Below are 20,677 nucleotides of genomic sequence, written 5' to 3' on the forward strand. Positions count from 1 at the left end.
GTAGTTCCTCAGTAACGTATACAAGGCCCTGCTAGGCCTTGTATTCATGTCTTTTCCCTTGGCCTTGAATCCATGTCTTCTAACATGGGCAGGAGATCCACAGCCATCGCCAGAAAAGAGTCGCTGGTGGGCTGCACAGTGGCGCGGCTGGGTGCTGCAGCTGCCTCGCAGCACCAGAGGCCCAGGTTTTTAATCCTGACCTAGGGTGCTGCTTGTGTGGAGTCTGCACGTTCACCCTGTGACCACGTGGGTTTCCGCCAGCTGCCCGGTTTCCTCCCACGTCCCAACGACGTGCAGGTTTGTGCAGTAATTAGCCTCTGCCAGTTGCCCCTTGAGAAAGTGGGATAGCATGGAACTAGTGTGAATGGGCGATTGATGGCCGGCATGGACTCGGTGGGCCGAAGGGCCTGTTTTTATCCTGTATCTCCAAACTAAGTTGGTGGCAGCCACACATTTTTCACATCATTAAAATCAACCTTTTGCTTAGCAAACAGTGCCATGGGAAAACAAACTCCTCAACTAAAGAGAGATGAGATGGAGTGATTAAAGGTTTGGTCTAGGAGGCACGTTTTCAAGGCTTTGAAAGTTGAAGGGGACAAAATTAATTGTACTGGTGTTAAACGACATTTAAGATGAACAGCAAAATTCTTGATTAGTGCGGGTGTCAGGGAGAAGGCAGGAGAATGGGGTTAGAAGGGAGAGGTAGATCAGCCATGATTGAATGGCGGAGTGGTCTCGATGGGCTGAATGGCCTAATTCAGCTGCCATCACATGACCGTATGAAAATAAGAAGAGGGTGATGGTCCTTTGTTCTTGTTCCCAACAGATGGGTAAACGTGACTCCAATGAGTGCCTGTCGTAGTGCAGCAGGAGTCACCGTCTTTGAGGGGAGGATCTATGTATCTGGAGGGCACGACGGGCTGCAGATATTTAACACGGTACGTTTTCATAAACCCATAAGTGACAGAGTCATCGATTCCTACAGCGTGGAAACAGGCCCTTTGGCTCAACATGTCCCATCTACACCAGTCCCGCCTGCCTGCTATGGCCCATATCCCTCTAATCCTGTCCTTTCCATGTACCTGTCTAAATATAGAAACATAGACAATAGGTGCAGGAGGAGGCCATTCGGCCCTTCGAGCCAGCACCGCCATTCAATGTGATCATGGCTGATCATCCCCAATCAATAACCCGTGCCTGCCTTCTCCCCATATCCCTTGACTCCACTAGCCCCTAGAGCTCTATCTAATTCTCTCTTAAATCCATCCAATGATTTGGCCTCCACTGCCCTCTGTGGCAGGGAATTTCACAAATTCACAACTCTCTGGGTGAAAATTTTTTTTCTCACCTCAGTCTTAAATGGCCTCCCCTTTATTCTAAGACTGTGGCCCCTGGTTCTGGACTCGCCCCACATTGGGAACATTTTTGCTGCATCTAGCTTGTCCAGTCCTTTGATCATTTTATATGTTTCTATAAGATTCCCCCCCCATCCTTCTAAACTCCAGTGAATACAAGCCTCGTCTTTTCAATCTTTCCTCATATGACAGTCCCGCCATCCCTGGGATCAATCTCGTTAACCTACGCTGCACTGCCTCAATCACAAGGATGTCCTTCCTCAAATTAGGAGACCAAAACTGTACACAATACTCCAGATGTGGTCTCACCAGAGCCCTATATAAACTGCAGAAGAAGCTTTACTCCTATACTGAAATCCTCTTGTTATGAAGGCCAACATTCCATTAGCTTTCTTCACTGCCTGCTGTACCTGCACGCCAACTTTCAGTGACTGGTGTACAAGGACACCCAGGTCTCGCTGTACCTCCCCCTAACCTAACCCCATTGAGATAATAATCTGCCCCCTTGTTTTTGCCGTCAAAGTGGATAGCCTCCCATTTATCTATATTATACTGCATCTGCCCACTCACTCAACCTGAATGGGCAGATGCATGGCAGATGCAGTATAATGCTGCTTAAACATTACGATAGGTACTACCTGCCCTCAACTACCTCCTCCGGCAGCTCGTTCCATACACCCATCACCCTCAGTAAAAATAAAGTTGCCTCTCGGGTTCCTATTAAATCTTTTCCCTCTCGCCTGAAACCTATATCCTCTGCTACTGGATTCCCTGACCCTGGGAAACAAGACCTCCCATTCACCCTCTTTATTCCCCTCATGTTTTCATATATCTCTCTATAAGATCACCCCTCAGCCTCCAAGGAATACAGTCCTCGCCTGCCCAGCCTCTCCCTGTAACAGCCTCAAGTCCTGGCAACATCCTCGTAAATCCTCTCTGCACCCTCCGTCAGACCAGTCGTGGTCTGCAGAAAGTTGTCAATCCATGAACTCCAAATGAAGGATAGGCTGTTCCGATTTGAACATATTGTTCATCCTCAGCAAGGCAAAACTCTGAACATGTGTGTTTCGGTCAGGCACAGCTGGTAGAGCTGCTGTCTCACGGACCTTAAGACCTGGGTGCAAATCTGGCTTTGGGTGCTGTCTTTGGGGAGTTTGCACGTTCTCTCTATGACCGCCTGGGTTTCCTCCGGCCGCTCCGTTGGTCAATGGTACTTTATCTGTCAATGTACCGAGGTACATTGAAATTCATTGTGGCGTACAGTTCAGTGCAGGTATCTCTATCCACAAGCACTTAGATACGTCTTGGATCAGCATCCCAGATACAGTGCAAGTGTATAACAGCAGATTAGTTCATAGATACAGGTACATCGCGGAAACAGGCCATTCAGCCCACCGAATCCTCGCCGACCAGCAAACCCGGCACACTAAAGTAAGCATGCAGGTACAGCAGGCAGTGAAGAAAGCGAATGGCATGTTGGCCTTTACAACAAGAGGAATCGAATATAGGAGCAAAGAGGTCCTTCTGCAGTTGTACAGAGCCCTAGTGAGACCACACCTGGAGTATTGTGTACAGTTTTGGTCCCCTAATTTGAGGAGGGACATTCTTGCTATTGAGGGAGTGCAGCGTAGGTTTACAAGGTTAATTCCCGGGATGGCGGGACTGTCATATGCTGAGAGAATGGAGCAGCTGGGCTTGTACACTCTGGAGTTTAGAAGGATGAGAGGGTATCTTATTGAAACATGTAAGATTGTTAAGGGTTTGGACACGCTAGAGGCAGGAAATACATTCCCGATGTTGGGGGAGTCCAGAACCAGGGGCCACAGTTTAAGAATAAGGAGTAAGCCATTTAGAACGGAGACGAGGAAACACTTTTTCTCACAGAGAGTGGTGAGTCTGTGGAATTCTCTGCCTCAAGAGGGTGGTGGAGGCCGGTTCTCTGGATACTTTCAAGAGAGAGCTAGATAGGGCTCTTAAAGATAGCAGAGTCAGGGGATATGGGGAGAAGGCAGGAACGGGGTACTGATTCGGGATGATCAGCCATGATCACATTGAATGGCGGTGCTGGCTCGAAGGGCCGAATGGCCTACTCCTGCACCTATTGTCTATTGTCTATCCTACATACTCGGGACAATTTACAATTACACCAAGCCAATTAGCTTACAAACCTGTACGTCTTGGGAATGCGGGAGGAAACTGGAGATCCTGGAGAAAACTCAACGCATGTCACCGGGAGAACTTACAAACTCTGTGCAGACAGGACCCGTAGTCGGGATTGGACCCCAAGTCCCTGGCGCTGTGAGGCAGCAACTCTACCGCTGCGCCACCACCGTGCGGCCCTCTGAGACTTGATACAGAGTCGGCAGTTTCAAGTCGCAGTTGTAAGAGCGTGGCCAGCCTGAAAACCCTGCACTTACAGCAACTGGGATTTGATAATGGCGCCAAACTGAAGACCCTGTATACTGTCTCAGTGTGGTACTGCTATACGGTACACATCTCAAAGACGTGCGGGCTTGTAGGTTAGTTGTCCCTCGGTAAAATGCCCCCTAGTGTGTAGGGAGTGGATGAGACATGGGGGTAATGTAGAACTGGTGTGAGGGATGATGGATGGCTGGCGTGGGCTGAAGAGCCTGTTTCAAGCCTATCTTTGGTGTCAATAGACAATAGGTGCAGGAGTAGGCCATTCGGCCCTTCGAGCCGGCACACTATTCAATGTGATCATGGCTGATCATCCCCAACCAGTACCCCGTTCCAGCCTTCTCCCCATATCCCCTGACTCCGCTATCTTTAAGAGCCCTATCTAGCTCTCTCTTGAAAGTATCCAGAGAACCGGCCTCCACTGCCCTCTGAAGCATAGAATTCCACAGACTCACCACTCTCTGTGTGAAAAAGTGTTTCCTCGTCTCCGTTCTAAATGGCTCACACCTTATTCTTAAACTTTGGCCCCTGGTTCTGGACTCCCCCAAACATCGGGAACATGTTTCCTGCCTCTAGCGTGTCCAAACCCTTAATAATCTTATATGTTTCTATAGGATCACCCTTCATCCTTCCAAACTCCAGGGTATACAAGCCCAGCCGCTCCATTCTCTCAGCATATGACAGTCCCCCCATCCCGGGAATTAACCTTGTGAACCTACGCTGCACTCCCTCAATAGCAAGAATGTCCTTCCTCAAATTAGGACACCAAAACTGCACACAATACTCCAGGTGTGGTCGCACTAGGGCCCTGTACAGCTGCAGAAGGACCTCTTTGTTCCTATACTCAACTCCTCTTGTTATGATGTCCAACATTCATAACGCTTTCTTCACTGCCTGCTGTACCTGCATGCTTACTTTCATTGACTGATAAACAAGGATCCCCCATATCCCGTTGTACTTCCCCTTTTACCAACTTGACGCCATTTAGATAATAATCTGTCTTCCTCTAAATTCCACAGTATACAAGCCCAGCAGCTCCATTCTCTCAGCATATGACAGTCCCGCCATTCAATACAATACAATACAATACAATTTATTTGTTATCATTTGAACCTCTTGAGGTTCAAACAAAATTTGGTTTCTGCAGTCATACACACAAGAAAAAGAACCAAGACACAACACAATTTGCACAAACATCCATCACAGTGAATCTCCTCCTCACTGTGATGGAAGGCAAAGTCTTATCTGCCTTTCCGGGAATTAACCTGGTGAACCTCCGCTGCACTCCCTCAACAGCAAGAATGTCCTTCCTTCTATGTTTCAATAAGATCCCCTGATTTCATTAACATCAGTGTCTGCAGCTCTCGTTGTGATGCTTGGTCTTTAACACTGTGTGCTCTCTTTGTGCGAGGCAGGTGGAATGCTACAACCACCACACCACCATCTGGTACGCGGCTGCCAACATGCTGAACAAGCGCTGCCGCCACGGGGCCGCGTCCCTGGGCAGCCAGATGTACGCGTGCGGCGGCTACGATGGCTCGGGGTTCCTCAGCATCGTGGAGGTGTACAGCTCCCCCTCGGACCAGTGGTGCCCCCTGGTGCCCATGAACACCCGCCGCAGCCGGGTCTCCCTGGTGTCCAACTGCGGCCGCCTCTACGCCATCGGCGGCTACGACGGCCAGTACAACCTCAACTCCATGGAGATGTACGACGCCGAGACCAACCGCTGGACGTTCATGGCCCCCATGGTGTGCCACGAGGGAGGGGTCGGCGTGGGGTGCATACCCCTCCTCAGCGCATAATCTTCCCCCGTCCCCCGGACTCTCTACTTCAGCACTCGGCAGCTGTGTCAAATCAACGCAACATCCGTGGGCTGGCGGCTGTCCTTCCACCGTTACGGCAAACTCACCACAAAGACTGGTCAATGTTACTTGTTCTTACTGGTCATCAGTGTTCAGTCTGCAGCCATCCATTTAGATCAAATAATAAATCCCCCACAGATCTCGATTTTTAAAAAAAGATATCCAAATATTAACTTATTATTAAAACAAAAATTCACTCGTTAATCAAAGGCAGAGCATCTGTAAAATCCTCAAACTAGATGGACACAGAGTGCTGGAGTAACTCAGCGGGTCAGGCAGCATCTGTGGAGAACATGGATAGGTGACGTTTCACAGAGTGCTGGAGTAACTCTGCGGGTCAGGCAGCATCTGTGGAGAACATGGATAGGTGACGTTTCACAGAGTGCTGGAGTAACTCAGCGGGTCAGGCAGCATCTGTGGAGAACATGGATAGGTGACGTTTCACAGTGTGCTGGAGTAACTCAGCGGGTCAGGCAGCATCTGTGGAGAACATGGATAGGTGACGTTTCACAGAGTGCTGGAGTAACTCAGCGGGTCAGGCAGCATCTGTGGAGAACATGGATAGGTGACGTTTCACAGAGTGCTGGAGTAACTCAGCGGGTCAGGCAGCATCTGTGGAGAACATGGATAGGTGACGTTTCACAGAGTGCTGGAGTAACTCAGCGGGTCAGGCGGCATCTCTGGAGAAAAGGAATCGGTGACGTTTTCGATTCGGGACCCTCCTTCAGACAGAGTCGGGGGAGAGGGAAACTCGAGGTATGAAAATGTACAGAATCACAACCGGCACCGATGACTAAAGAGCCCACACTGGTCCATTGTTGGCTGCGGAGGAGGTGATAGCGAGGGGACACGAACGGTAAAACTAGCAGGACGAGTTTTGTCAAACTAGATGGGGCTGTGTATTAACAGAAACAAGGAACTGCAGACGCTGGTTGACAAGTAAAAAGACTCAAAGTGCTGGAGTAACTCAGCGGGGCCAGGCAACGTCTTTGGAGAACATGTTACTTGTACATGCTCGTCATCAGTGTTCAGTCTACAGATGTTTAAAGGGGGTAGGCACAAAATGCTGGAGTAACTCTGGGTCAGGCTGCATCTCTGGAGAAAAAAGATGGGTGCTGTGTCGGGACAGAACCATTCTTCAGGCAATTGATGTTACAGATGCCTCACAGCAACTCTAGACCTGGGCTCAATCCTGACCTTGGGTGCTGTCTGTGTGGAGTTTGCACATTCTCTCCATGACTGTGTGGGTTTTCTCTGGGTGCTCCAGTTCCCCCCCCCCCACATCCCAAAGACGTGCGGGTTTGTACGTTAACCGGCCTCTGTAAATTGCCCCTCGTGTGTAGGGAGTCGTAGAATGACACATTGTGGAAACAGGCCCTTCGGCCCAACTCGCCCACACCGGCCAACAATGTCCCAGCTACCCTAGTCCCACTTGCCTGCGCTTGGTCCATAACCCTCCACACCTGTCCTATCCGTGTAAATGGGATAGCATAGAACTAGTGTGTACGGGCGATCGATGGTCGGCGTGGGATGAAGGGCCTGTTTCTTTGCTACATCTCTTAAACTAACAAAAGACATCCCTGATAAATCACCATTTTAATAAAAACATTCAAATATCTCGGGCTGGGGAAGGGGATCACGGCCTGAAATGTCACCTACCCGTGTCCAGAACCAGGGGTCACAGTTTAAGAATAAGGAGTAAGCCATTTATAACGGAGACGAGGAAACACTTTTTCTCACAGAGAGTGGTGAGTCTGGAATTCTCTGCCTCAAGTGGAGGCCGGTTCTCTGGACATTTTCAAGAGAGAGCTAGATAGGGATCTTAAAGATAGCGGAGTCAGGGGATATGGGGAGAAGGCAGGAATGGGGTACTGATTGGGGATCATCAGCCATGATCACATTGAATGGCGGTGCTGGCTCGAAGGGCCGAATGGCCTACTCCTGCACCTATTGTCTATTGTCATTGTCATGTTCTCCAGAGATGATGCCTGACCCGCTGAGAGACTCCAGCACTCTGTGTTTATTTTTCATTGTTACGGATGAGTTGCTTCCCCTTCAGCATCAGAATCTCTCTGGGGGAGATATAGAACTAGGGGAGATATAGAACTAGTTGTTACATTAGGGCCTCTCGTTCCCCAAACCATCATCTGTCTGTCCTGGGCTCCTTCGCTGGTGGGTAGGTGATCGCTTCCCCCAGCGTTGATTGTCCAAGACGTGCGTTTGTCTCGTTACTTGTACAAGTGTCCGATTATACATTTCGAGGACTGTGATTTTCCAGCCACCCTTGCCTCCAGAACCTTTGGATTATCCGTTTTGCCGGACCAACAGAGGTCACGGCCTCCGAGAGGAGTCCAACGGTACCGGAATGTTCCGCCTAGGCCGCTGGGGGGGGACGAACTGGTCCGTAAAGTCGGCTATGGGAAGGGATCTGCCGGCTGTGGCATGGCCGGAGTTCTCGAGTCTGGGCCGCGGGGGACAAATTCGATCAGTTTTTCCGATGAGATCAAGATCATCACTTCCCGATGAGATCAAGATCAGCCTCACCTTACCCGGCCTGGGCGGGGAGATTTCAAGTGCGCTCTCCGATTTTTGTCCGGATTATAGGAGGCTCTGGACCACCAGTTGCTGGGAAATGGGTGGTGGGCCTGGATTTAGTGCACTCTGCTGCTATCTCTGAACCAGATAAAAATAATTTGCACATTTTATCTCATCGTTATTGATTTTGTTTTCCCCAGTTGCGATCCTTTCTCTCGTTCCTCCCAGCTCTCTCCAAGTTCACCCGCTGTTTGTCCTTTGGAGCTTCTGACGAGACTTTCGGTGTTTACAACAACAATCATGATGATGAACATGGTTCCTTTCCGTGCTTGTTCGAGTAATGTCAAGAGTGAATTACCGATTTTTTTTTTTAAGAAGGAACTGCAGATGCTGGAAAAATCGAAGGTAGACGAGAATGCTGGAGAAACTCAGCGGGTGAGGCAGCATCTATGGAGCGAAGGAAATAGGCGACGTCACCTCCATAGATGCTGCCTCACCCGCTGAGTTTCTCCAGCATTTTTGTCTACTGATTAGGATTAGTCAGTGGCTGTGACAACTTCTCCGGAAGGGCCTGTGTATAGTTTGCTGTGTAGACATTTGAGCCGGGTATATGCCGGAGTGTGGCAGAGTATAGCACTACGATACAATAGACAATAGGTGCAGGAGTAGGCCATTCGGCCCTTCGAGCCAGCACCGCCATTCAATGTGATCATGGCTGATCATCCCCAATCAGTACCCCGTTCCTGCCACCTCCCCATATCACCTGACTCCGCTATCTTTAAGAGCCCTATCTAGCTCTCTCTTGAAAGCATCCAGAGAATTCCACATAACTCCATGAGTTCAATTGACTAGAGAGAGAGAGAGAGAGATGAATTGTTTAAGAAGGAACTGCAGATGCTGGAAAAATCGAAGGTAGACAAAAATGCTGGAGAAACTCAGCGGGTGAGGCAGCGTCTATGGAGCGAAGGAAATAGGCGACGTTTCGGGTCGAGACCCTTCTTCAGACTGATGTGGGGTGGGGGGGTGGGCGGGAAGAAGAAAGGAAGAGGCGGAGACAGTGGGCTGTGGGAGAGCTGGGAAGGGGAAGGGAAGGAGGGAGAAAGCAAGGACTACCTGAAATTGGAGAAGTCAATGTTCATACCGCTGGGGTGTAAACTACCCGAGCGAAATATGAGGTGCTGCTCCTCCAATTTGCGGTGGAGGTGATAAATTGCTGAGTTTGGTGGATTGTACAGTAAGGATTCTATAGGCATAGCATTGTTTTACAGGCGTGAGAATGGATTTGTCCGGTATATACATTTTTCAGACAGTGTTCTGCTAAAGGAGTAACCACTCCGTGTGTGATTATAGATTCTGTGTTTCTAAACATGGGAGATGAAATGAAGAGTTTGTTTTGAGCAGCAAGACAACTAGGTTTAACTTTCCCACTGTGGGATACTTTTTCCTCTTAAGAAGCACAAGATAAAATAATTTGCGTCTAAAATGGCAGTCTCTCTGTAATATTGTACTGCTAACTGCTGCATACTAATGAATTCTAGCACCAATGGGCGAAAACTTAGTTGAAGGATTTGGATAGTCTATATTTGCAGAACAGATATTCAATAGCGAATTGCACTCGGAAATCTCGTCAAGGGGTTTAGGTGGAATATCATTGATTGCTGAGATTACTGTTAATAATATGTTTCAAGAAGGAACTGCAGATGCTGGAAAATCGAAGGTAGACAAAAATGCTGGAGAAACTCAGCGGGTGCGACAGCATCTATGGAGCGAAGGAAATAGGCAACGTTTCGTCCTGAAACGTTGCCTATTTCCTTCGCTCCATAGATGCTGCCGCACCCGCTGAGTTTCTCCAGAATTTTTGTCTACTGTTAATAATATTGCAGTTTCAGATAATATTGTTACACTGAACTTTTTATTTCTGCAGATGCTGCCCTCTGAGTTTCGATTTTAGCCTTTAGAAATACAGCGCAGAAACAGGCCCTTCAGCCCACGAGTCCGCACTAATCAGCGATCACCCCGTGGACGAGCACTGTCCTATACACTAGGGACAATTTACAGAAGCCAATTAGAAACAGAAAATAGGTGCAGGAGTAGGCCATTCGGCCCTTCGAGCCTACACCGCCATTCAATATGATCGTGGCTGATCATCCAACTCAGTATCCTGTACCTGCCTTCTCTCCATAACCCCTGATCCCTTTAGCCACAAGGGCCACATCTAACTCCCTCTTAAATATAGCCAATGAACTGGCCTCAACTACTTTCTGTGGCAGAGAATTCCACAGATTCACCACTCTCTGTGTGAAAAAAAATGTTCTCATCTCGGTCCTAAAAGACTTCCCCCTTATCCTTAAACCGTGACCCCTTGTTCTGGACTTCCCCAACATCGGTAACAATCTTCCTGCATCTAGCCTGTCCAACCCCTTTAAGAATTTTGTAGGTTTCTATAAGATCCCCCCTCAACCTTCTAAATTCTAGCGAGTACAAGACGAGTCTATCCAGTCTTTCTTCATATGAAAGTCCTGCCAACCCAGGAATCAGTCTGGTGAACCTTCACTGTACTCCCTCGATGGCAAGAAAGTATTTTTTAAGCCAGCAGTTCTTGGGCGTGTGGGAGGAAACCGGAGGACCCGGAGAAAACCCACTTGGTCCATAGGTTAATTGGCTTCGGTAAAAAAAGTGTGTGAGGTAGTGCTAGTGTATGGAGGTGACCACTGGCCGAGGGGCCTGTTTCCACGCTGTATCTCTAAAGTCACAGACTCTGCCTGTTCGAGGATAATGGTCTCGGCCACAAGCAGTTGATAAAATGCACCTTTGGCCATATAATACCTTTCACATCAAAACAAATCTGAGAACCTGACACGAGAGTGAAGACCACTCTGCCCATTGTTAACGTGCAGGCTCTTAGAATGAACACACACACACACACACCATGCTCTCCCACTCTCCCGCTTTCTCTCCACAACCCAGGATGTGTTTTATTTTGGACATATTCTCACACGAGGCGTTAGCTGCGTTTCCGTGGTGTGAGAACAAACTTCTCCCATCAAGTTTCCAATAATAGATTGCATCAGATTTTTCGCATCTGACTTGAAAATATGTCTCGAAAAGGCCTGCCAAATGGGCTGCAATGTGGAGTAACTAATTAAAACGTATTTAAGAAACTTTACTTCTCTGCTCGGTTGTATCCATGGCCAAGCTGCAAGGTTATCTGAACCATTTGCGCTGTTTCATTGGGACCTCTGCTCTGTGCAATACATTTTTTCAATGCAATTCTAAACCTAGTTGAGGGCCCCGTGTACAGTCTCACCTACTTGACGTGTAGGAAGGAACTGCAGATGCCGGTTTAAACCGAGGATAGACGCAAGATGCTGGAGTAACTCAGCGGGACAGGCAGCATCTCTGGAGAGAAGGAATGGGTGTCGTTTCAGGACGCGGCCTGTCTGAAGAAGGGTCTTGACCTGAAACCATTCCTTCTCTCCAGCTTTTAGTGTTTATCTCACCTGCTTGATTGTGTTGAAGCCTCGTAGCTTTTGGTTCTTTCAGACTGAGGAGCCTGAGTGTGAGCTTTCTGGTCCTGATTCTACTGACTTACCCGCCCTTTTCCATGGTCATTTCGGGTGCGCCTGTTTGATAAAGATGTACTGACACTGGCACGTCCCACAGCGCACCATAACCCAGAGCCACTCGCCTTCCCGCAACTGGAGTGCGGCTCACGGGAGTCCATGTCACCGAGCTGATTGTTCATTCATCTAACATGCCTGTAATGGCCTCCATTCTGAGTTTGGACAATGTTGTTCAGGGTGCTGCACCCCTTTCTCTGCCCCTCTCCCTCTCTCTGCCTGTCTCTCTCTGCCCCTCTCCCTCTCTCTCCCTCTGCCTCTCTCTCTCCCTCTGCCTCTCCCCCTCTCTCTCCCTCTGCCTCTCTACCTCTCTCTCTCTCTCCCTGCCCCCCCCCCCCCCCCCCCCCTTTACTGGGTTAAGAGTGTGATGGAGAAATGAAACTAGTAGTCTGACCAGTTGCCAATACTCTGGGATGAATTAGCTTTATCCGTGTACTCCCAACTAGAGCTCTAGACCTTTGCTGAATTGTGAAGAGTTAATGACGTGGGGGCGTTAGCCAGGGTGTGTGTATTGGCGTTCTCCACACAGAGTGTGAGCGTGCTGGAGGTAGGTTTACATTGGTGGCTGCAACTCTGGGGCAAGTGATAGGTCAAACTTCAATCATGATGGGTGTACATATGCTTTGTGTTTGTCCGAGATGTAAACAGTACCTTAATTACCAGATTATTTTGGAATACAGCAATGTTTTTAATGTAAGAACTAATAAATTATGTGCAACAAAACTATTCTCTGTGTTTCATTTATGAACAATCAAATCTAACCTATATTTTTAGAGAGCAGCTCAAAATCTGATTGTATAAACACACGTTGAGAATCGGCGAGGCCAAGCGCAGGCTCAGGGATCGTTTCGCCGAACACCTCTGCTCAGTCCACCTAAACCTACCTGATCTCCCGGTTGCCAAACACTTGAACTCCCCCTCCCATTCCCACACTGACCTCTCTGCCCTGGGCCTCCTCCATTGTCAGAGTGAGGCCCAACACAAATTGGAGGAACAGCACCTCATATTTCACTTGGGCAGCTTACACCCCAGCGGTATGAACATTGACTTCTCTAACTTCAAGTAACCCTTGCTTTCCCTCTCTCACCATCCCTCCCACTTTCCCAGTTCCCCAACCAGTCTGACTGTCTTCCTAATTACATTGTATCTCTGTTTGCTCTGGTGTCGCCTCTTAGCCAACAATGACCTATTCTACATATTCCTTCGGCTCTATCTCTTTTGATGTCTCGTTTTGACACCTTGCCCTTCCTTATCTCTCTGTGTCTCCATCTCCCCTGACTCTGTCTGAAGAAGGGTCTCGACCCGAAACATCACCCAATCCTTCTCTCCAGAGATGCTGCCTGTACCGCTGATTTACTCCAGCTTTTTGTGTCGAGCTTAAGAATTCCACATCCTTCCACGAGATGATATAGAAACATAGACATAGAAAACATAGACAATAGGTGCAGGAGTAGGCCATTCGGCCCTTCGAGCCTGCACCGCCATTCAATGTGATCATGGCTGATCATCCCTCAGTATCCTGTACCTGCCTTCTCTCCATACACCCTGATCCCTTTAGCCACAAGGGCCACATCTAACTCCCTCTTAAATATAGCCAATGAACTGGCCTCAATGAACCCAATGAACTTCCCGGAGCTCCCGCAACGCGACTTCTCCAGCCCGTGTCGCGGGGTTGGAACGACCCGGACCGGGACCGTACAGCACCCGGCTCGGCTTCATGGCCGTGGGACTCACCATCGCACGCTGGGGCTCCGACCTTGTACTTTCAGACCGGGAGCGGGGCCGTAAATCGCCCCGCGCGGCCTAAAATGGCCGTGGGACTTAGCATCACCCGCCTGGAGCTTGGACATCGGGAGAGAAATTGAGAGCAGGGGAGAGAAAAGACTTTGCCTTCCATCACAGTGGGTTCACTGTGATGGATGTTTGTGTGAACTTAATTGTGTGTATGTCTGTAGGACATTGTTTTTGTTTGTATGGCTGTGGAAACAAAATTTCGTTTGAGTCTCACTGGGGCTCAAATGACAATAAATTTGTATTGTATTGTAACTACCTTCTGTGGCAGAGAATTCCACAGATTCACCACACTCTGTGTGAAAAATGTTTTTCTCATCTCGGTCCTAAAAGATTTCCCACTTATCCTTAAACTGTGACCCCTAGTTCTTCCCCAACATCGGGAACAATATTCCTGCATCTAGCCTGTCCAACCCCTTATGAATTTTGTAAGTTTCTATAAGATCCCCCCTCAATCTTCTAAATTCTAGCGAGTACAAGCCGAGTCTATCCAGTCTTTCTTCATATGAAAGTCCTGACATCCCAGGCATCAGTCTGGTAAACCTTCTCTGTATTCCCTCTATGGCAAGAATGTCTTTTCTCAGATTAGGAGACCAAAACTGTACGCAATACTCCAGGTGTGGTCTCACCAAGACCCTGTACAACTGCAGTAGAACCTCCCTGCTCCTATACTCAAATCCTTTTGCTATGAATGCTAACATACCATTCGCTTTCTTCACTGCCTGCTGTACCTGCATGCCTACTTTCAATGACTGGTGTACCATGACACCCAGGTCTCGCTGCATCTCCCCTTTTCCTAATCGGCCACCATTCAGATAATAGTCTACTTTTCTGTTTTTGCCACCAAAGTGGATAAACTCACATTTATCCACATTATACTGCATCTGCCATGCATTTGCCCACTCACCCAACCTATCCAAGTCACCTTGCAGCCTCCTAGCATCCTCCTCACAGCTAACACTGCCCCCCAGCTTCGTGTCATCCGCAAACTTGGAGATGTTGCATTCAATTCCCTCGTCCAAATCATAAATATATATTGTAAATATCTGGGGTCCCAGAACTGAGCCTTGCGGTACCCCACTAGTCACTGCCTGCCATTGTGAAAAGGATCCGTTTACTCCTATCAGAGTGATGGGTGCCAGGAGTGAAGGGGGAGGCAGATATACGATGGTGGCTTTTACGAGTCCTTTAGGCCCTTGGATATGGATCACGTGCAGGCAGCAATGAGTTTAACTTTGCATTGTGTTCCAGGATTGTCCCCCCATGTTTTGAGAGGGGGGGCCCCCCACCCCCCCCCCCCCCCCCCGACATCTATTTAAAAATCTCCGCTTTCCGCTAGACAGTGGGGGTGGGACTGATGATCGAGGGTGCCGATTGGAAGAGAGAGACTTCGGTCAGCAGGCAGTGGGGGGAACCGTGATGATTCAGCGCGATGATTGGAGGAGGGAGGTGTCGGTCAGAGGTGGAGGTCCCCCTACCCCTGGTGGGACAGAGGATAGAGCGCGGTGATTGGAGGAGGGAGATGTCCTGGTGGGGCAAAGTTCATAGAGCGGAGCTTGAATCGGCCCGTTCGCGGGGCCTTTCATCGCCCGGCGCGGCTTAAAATCGGCCACGGGATCTTCCACCGCCCCGCGGTCAAACTGCTGCGTCAAGGCGATCGAGGCTCCCGATGTTGAAGCCCCCGCGAACGGGCCGATTGTAGCCCCATGATTCAGAGTGGACGAAGCTGCTGTTGCTGGAGTTCGGAGTCGGTCACCAACCAGGTCAGCTCCCGATGTTACCATCCATAGGGCCCAACGTGTGTACGCATGCGCGCTCGGCCGCCAAGAAATTGTGGTCCCCCCCCCCCATGTTTTGATTGTGATTTCCGTGCCTGTCGTGTTCGGCACGGACATTGTGGGCTGAAGGGCCTGTTCCTGTGCTGTACTGTTCTATGAACCAAGATAATCCCCATCCCGGTAATACAGCAGGTGCTTATCTCTGACAAGGGGTCTGAAGAAGTGTTTCGACCCTTCTAAATGGCATCAAGTTGGGAAAAGGGGAAGTACAACGGGATCTGGGGGTCCTTGTACATCAGTCTATGAAAGGAAGCACGCAGGTACAGCAGGCAGTGAAGAAAGCGAATGGCATGTTGGCCTTTATAACAAGAGGAATTGAATATAGGAACAAAGAGGTCCTTCTGCAGTTGTACAGAGCCCTAGTGAGACCACACCTGGAGTATTGTGTGCAGTTTTGGTCCCCTAATTTGAGGAAGGACATTCTTGCTATTGAGGGAGTGCAGCGTAGGTTCACAAGGTTAATTCCCGGGATGGCGGGACTGTCATATGCTGAGAGAATGGAGCGGCTGGGCTTGTACACTCTGGAGTTTAGAAGGATGAGAGGGTATCTCATCGAAACATATAAGATTGTTAAGGGCTTGGACGCACTAGAGGCAGGAAACGTGTTCCCGATGTTGGGGGAGTCCAGAACCAGGGGCCACAGTTTAAGAATAAGGAGTAAGCCATTTAGAACGGAGACGAGGAAACACTTTTGAGTCTCTGCCTCAGAGGGCGGTGGAGGCAGGTTCTCTGGATACTTTCAAGAGAGAGCCAGATAGGGCTCTTAAAAATAGCGGAGTCAGGGGATATGGGGAGAAGGCAGGAACGGGGTACTGATTGGGGATGATCAGCCATGATCACATTGAATGGCAGTGCTGGCTCGAAGGGCCAAATGGCCTACTCCTGCACCTATTGTCTATTGACCCGAGACGTCGCCTATTCCTTCTCTCCGGAGATGCTGCCTGACCCGCTGAGTTACCCCAGCATTTTGTCTGTCTCTAACATGTTGTGCACTATGTGAATTATCTTGCATAGTTTTCGATGCACGCACCTGAGATTCTAAGAAGTTGTTGAAAACCACCTGTGATGTGGGCACTTTGGAGAGGACTTGCAGCCTTCTCGCTGGAAAACACCCACCTCGTCCCCCCCCCCCCCGGTCTGTGAGAGCAAAAGGTGCACAAAACCGTTAAACTTTAGAGATACAGCAAGGAAAGAGGCCCTTCGGCCCACCGGGTCTGCGCCGACCAGCGATCCCGCGCACTAACACTATCCTACAATTTGCACAATTTACAATTTTACAAAAGCCAAATAACCTACAAACCTGTACATCTTTGTAGTGTCGGAGGAAACCGGAGCATTCGGATAAAACCCACGCAGGTCACTGGACGGACGTACAAACTCTACCGACAGCACCGTGGTCAGGTTTCCTCCCACACTCCAAAGACATATAGGTTTGCAGGTTAATTGGCTTCTGTAAAGTGTAAATTGTCCCTGGTTTGCAGGATAGAATGTGTACGGCGATCGCTGGTCGGCCCGGACTCAGTGGGCTGCAGGGCCTGTTTCCACGCCGTATCTCTTTAAAATTATTTGATCGGATGTTACTGACTTTGCCTTGCACGAAACGTTATTCCCATGTATCTGCACACTGTAAACGGCCCGATTGTGATCATGTATTGTCTTTCCAGTGACTGGTTAGCTCGCAACAAAAGCTTTTCACTGTACCTCGGTACACGTGACAATAAACTAGACTGAACTGAAAACTGAAAAAAAGTCATGGCAGAAGAGGAGGAAAGAATTAACGTGTATTTTCTTAATTGAGCCATCTTGTGATGACGAAGGGCTAATGAGGATTGGAATGTTGTTAATGAATGAATACGTTTATTGGCCAAGTATTCACATACAAGGAATTTGCCTTGGTGCTCCGCCCACAAGTGACTACATGACATCCAGTGACAGTTAGGAATGACACATAAAACATTAATAATATAACATTATCGATTAAACACGTGAATGAAATAAAATACCAGCGCAAAAGGAGGCTACAGATTTTTGGTTATTGAGTAGAGCTAGTGCTCGTGGGGAAGAAAGCTGCCTTAATGTCTGGCAGTGGCAGCGTATTCCAGCACCACCCTGGTACTGTTGTTCAAATCAGCTAGAGACATGAACCGCAAATGTCACCAGCACCCCCTGGCACCACAAGATTAACAAACAGTTTCCACCCCAAGGCCATCACCACTCTGAACTCTGCACTGAACACACAGCCCCCATAGCTAGTATTCTGTACTGCCGCGACACTATACTGTGGAATATTACACATTGCACATCATCACGACGACGTTTTCTTGCCGTTTTTGTATTTGTTATTCGTTATTATTTATCTGATACGTTGGAGCTCCGCTCAGGGCAGAGCGCCTGAAATTCCGTTGTATGTATTTACAATGACAATAATGTGTTATTATTATTATTATTATTATTACTCTCTATAAAACAAAACTTGCCCCGCACATCTTTTTAAAGATTACACCTCTCAGCTCAAGACCATGCCCTCTAGTCTTTAATAATAATAATAATAATAATACATTTTATTTTCGGGCACCTTTCAAGTCTCAAGGACACCTTACAAAGATTAACAGAAGAGAAAAAAACATATAGTCGGAGAAAAATAAATAATAAGGACATCATCAATACACAAATTAAAGATAGAAATCGCTCCAAAGACACAAAATCAAAAAATCAAAAAAACACAATGTGAAGAGAGAGCAGCGGCAGCTAAAGCGCGCCAGCGTCTACTCTCCCTTCCGGCAGCCATCTTGGACACAGACTAACATAGTAACTACACACAGAAACATCATCCCCCCACAATGGTTACCACTGTGGGGGAAGGCACAATGTCCAGTCCCCATCCCCAGTTCTCACAGAAGTCAGGCCTATTTGAGGCCACCGCTGTTGCCTCTACGGAGGCCCGATGTTCCTGGCCGTTCTGGCCGGGTGCTGTTGCCCCGGCGTCGGGAGAGTCCTCACAGCGTCTGGGCCACCTGGAACGGCCGCTTCCTAGCAGGGGATTGTCGGCTTCCGAAGCCGACAGGGACGCACCGGGTTGGAGCTCCCAGGCTCCCGATGTTAATGTCGGCGCCGCCCGCTCCGCTCCGCAGACGCGCAGCCCGGAGGTGTTGAACACGGCGGTCCAGCTCACCGGAGCTCCAGCGCGTCGATCCAGCGCGGCGACCCAGGCAAGGCATCGCCCGCTCCGCGATAGCGCTCCAGCGCTGTGCCGCCACCGAAGCCGAGGTGCTGGGCGGTCCCCGCCAGGAAACGGCGCTCCACGCCCGCTGGTAGGCCACGAGGACGGGTCGACGGGCAGCCCGGAGAAAAAGCTGCCTCACCGACCAGGTAGGGACCTAGAAGTAAGATTACCTCCGTCCCCCCACATTAAGAAGTCCATTTCTCCGAACAAATGAAGAACAAGACTAACTAAAAACTGAAACACAATGAATTAAACGGACGGCTGCTGGTTAGCAGCCGTTCCCCAAGATGGCTCCTCCTCAGACATGTCTTTGACATGTCTACTGTGGTGGGAGGTGGGTGGGGGTGTGGTAGGGGGGTGGGGGTTTGTGGGGGGGTGGTTGGGATAGGAGGTGGGGGTGGTGTGGGAGGGGGTTGTGGGGGTGGTGTGAGATGGGGGGGCGTGGGGGTTGTGGGTGGGGTGGGGTGGTGTGAGGGTGGGGTGGGGGGGGTTGTGGGGGTTGTGGGGTGGGGTGGTTGGGATAGGAGGTGGGGGTGGTGCGGGAGGGGGTTGTGGGGGTGGTGTGGGATGGGGTGGTGTGCAGGTTGTGGGGGGGGTGGGGTGGTGTGTTGTGAGGGTGGGGTGGGGGGGGTTGTGGGGGTTGTGGGGGGGTTGTGGGGTGAGTGGGTTGGAGGGGGGGAAGATTCTAACTGTCTACCCCAGCGTTTCTCAACCTTTTTACCCTTGCGGAACCCCTGAAATAATTTTCATGTCTCAGGGAACCCCTACATAAAAATTATTATATATCTTTATTAAACTAACAAAAATAAACAGACAGCCACCGCACGGTCCTTGACAGATCTGGGTCAGGATCCAGTGGCATGGAGTCCAAGACGACCGGAGACCCTTTTCTGCTGCAGCCTTCATCCGCCTTCCCAGCCGTTGTGACGTTCCACTAAGGTCAGCCATCGTCCTCCGCCTGTTCCACCGTTGAGGTCTTGGTTAGATTGGCTCTTTGTCAGGGACCTCCCCCTCGACCTTACCGCCATGCGTGGCCCTACCAGGAGCATAGCTCCAGACGGCATCGCTCTCAGGATCTCAGGTCCACACAAGCTTCTCCACCATGACAAGGTGACAATCCACGGAGAAGAAAATTGTGTAAAGTGGATAAAAATGACTAAATAACGTGGGTGAATGAGGGGACTGTACCTGCACCCCAGGAGGCATGCACAGGACTGATGGAGGCCGTGCGTGCGCCTGTACTCCAGTGAGTCACTTGATGATATCCAAATCCGGCACACACAGCTCCTGTCCACTGACCACTAAAGGCCGTTTCACACTGGCACCGTATACACGTCACTAAATATATAGCCTCTGATTATTATACTTTCAAGTGATATGACAGGTTGAAGACTTTATTATAATATCCCAGAATTTTCCAAAAATATGCCGTACGTGTATAATAAAATAACAAATATGAAATTACGCACATAAATGACTCAAAAATGCATTTACCTATGATTAGCCTATTTATCACTATTTCTCGCGGAGACCCCAGCGACCTCTCGCGGAGACCCTCGGTTGAGAAATGCTGCTCTACCCCATGGTTTAAGTCTGCTGTCGCGAGCCCAAACTTTGTGACCAAACGGTTACTTTATTCGGTGAGATAACTTTGACATACATGTGGGTTTGGGACTCTCTGACATATTGAGTCATTGCTGCTGCTGCTGAGCAAGGGTGTTGACTTGAGCTCAGCTACCTGTTGACTGGTGATCTCAAGGTGAGATCTGTTGATGTAGCAGGTCACTCCCCTTAACCCATGAAGTCACGTGACAGTCCTCGTAACCACTGACGAGGGTTCGACAGTAAGTGATCTGATCCATCAGGTGATGCCGCACTGTGTCATTTAACTTGTTAAGTTAACTTCAGCATCTATTGTTGCTCGATTTTACTCCTTTGAAGTTACCTGGGACAGTTTTGTTACATTAAAAGCATCCTATAAATGTAACAAGTTGTGTTGCAGCTGAAGCTGATGATCAGATGGGTCATTGGGCTC

General features: G+C 49.2%; 1 protein-coding gene and 1 long non-coding RNA gene across 3 annotated transcripts in view; both read left to right on the top strand.

The window, feature by feature from the left end:
* Positions 1 to 6,045, top strand: part of klhl18 (kelch like family member 18) — a 42,782-nt gene extending 36,737 nt beyond the window's left edge. Inside the window, exons 9-11 of one of the 2 annotated variants that reach the window (XR_004411822.1) lie at positions 827 to 938; positions 5,189 to 5,936; positions 6,017 to 6,045. Coding sequence is in view for 1 of the 2 variants with exons in the window: in XM_033020301.1 (XP_032876192.1) it covers positions 827 to 938; positions 5,189 to 5,575 (499 nt within the window). In the remaining variant the exon portion in view is untranslated. Of the gene's footprint in view, positions 1 to 826; positions 939 to 5,188; positions 5,992 to 6,016 lie in introns of those variants that run through there. The other variant, XM_033020301.1, reaches the window with a different exon arrangement.
* A 1,501-nt stretch (positions 6,046 to 7,546) lies between these two features.
* On the top strand, positions 7,547 to 9,653 carry LOC116972522. Its single transcript, XR_004411823.1, has 2 exons — positions 7,547 to 7,605; positions 9,477 to 9,653. It is a non-coding gene; the product is annotated as an uncharacterized LOC116972522 (long non-coding RNA).
* The last annotated feature ends 11,024 nt before the right edge of the window (positions 9,654 to 20,677 follow it).

This window comes from Amblyraja radiata, chromosome 4 (genome assembly GCF_010909765.2).
Source record: "Amblyraja radiata isolate CabotCenter1 chromosome 4, sAmbRad1.1.pri, whole genome shotgun sequence".
In the NCBI taxonomy this organism is placed as follows: domain Eukaryota; kingdom Metazoa; phylum Chordata; class Chondrichthyes; order Rajiformes; family Rajidae; genus Amblyraja; species Amblyraja radiata.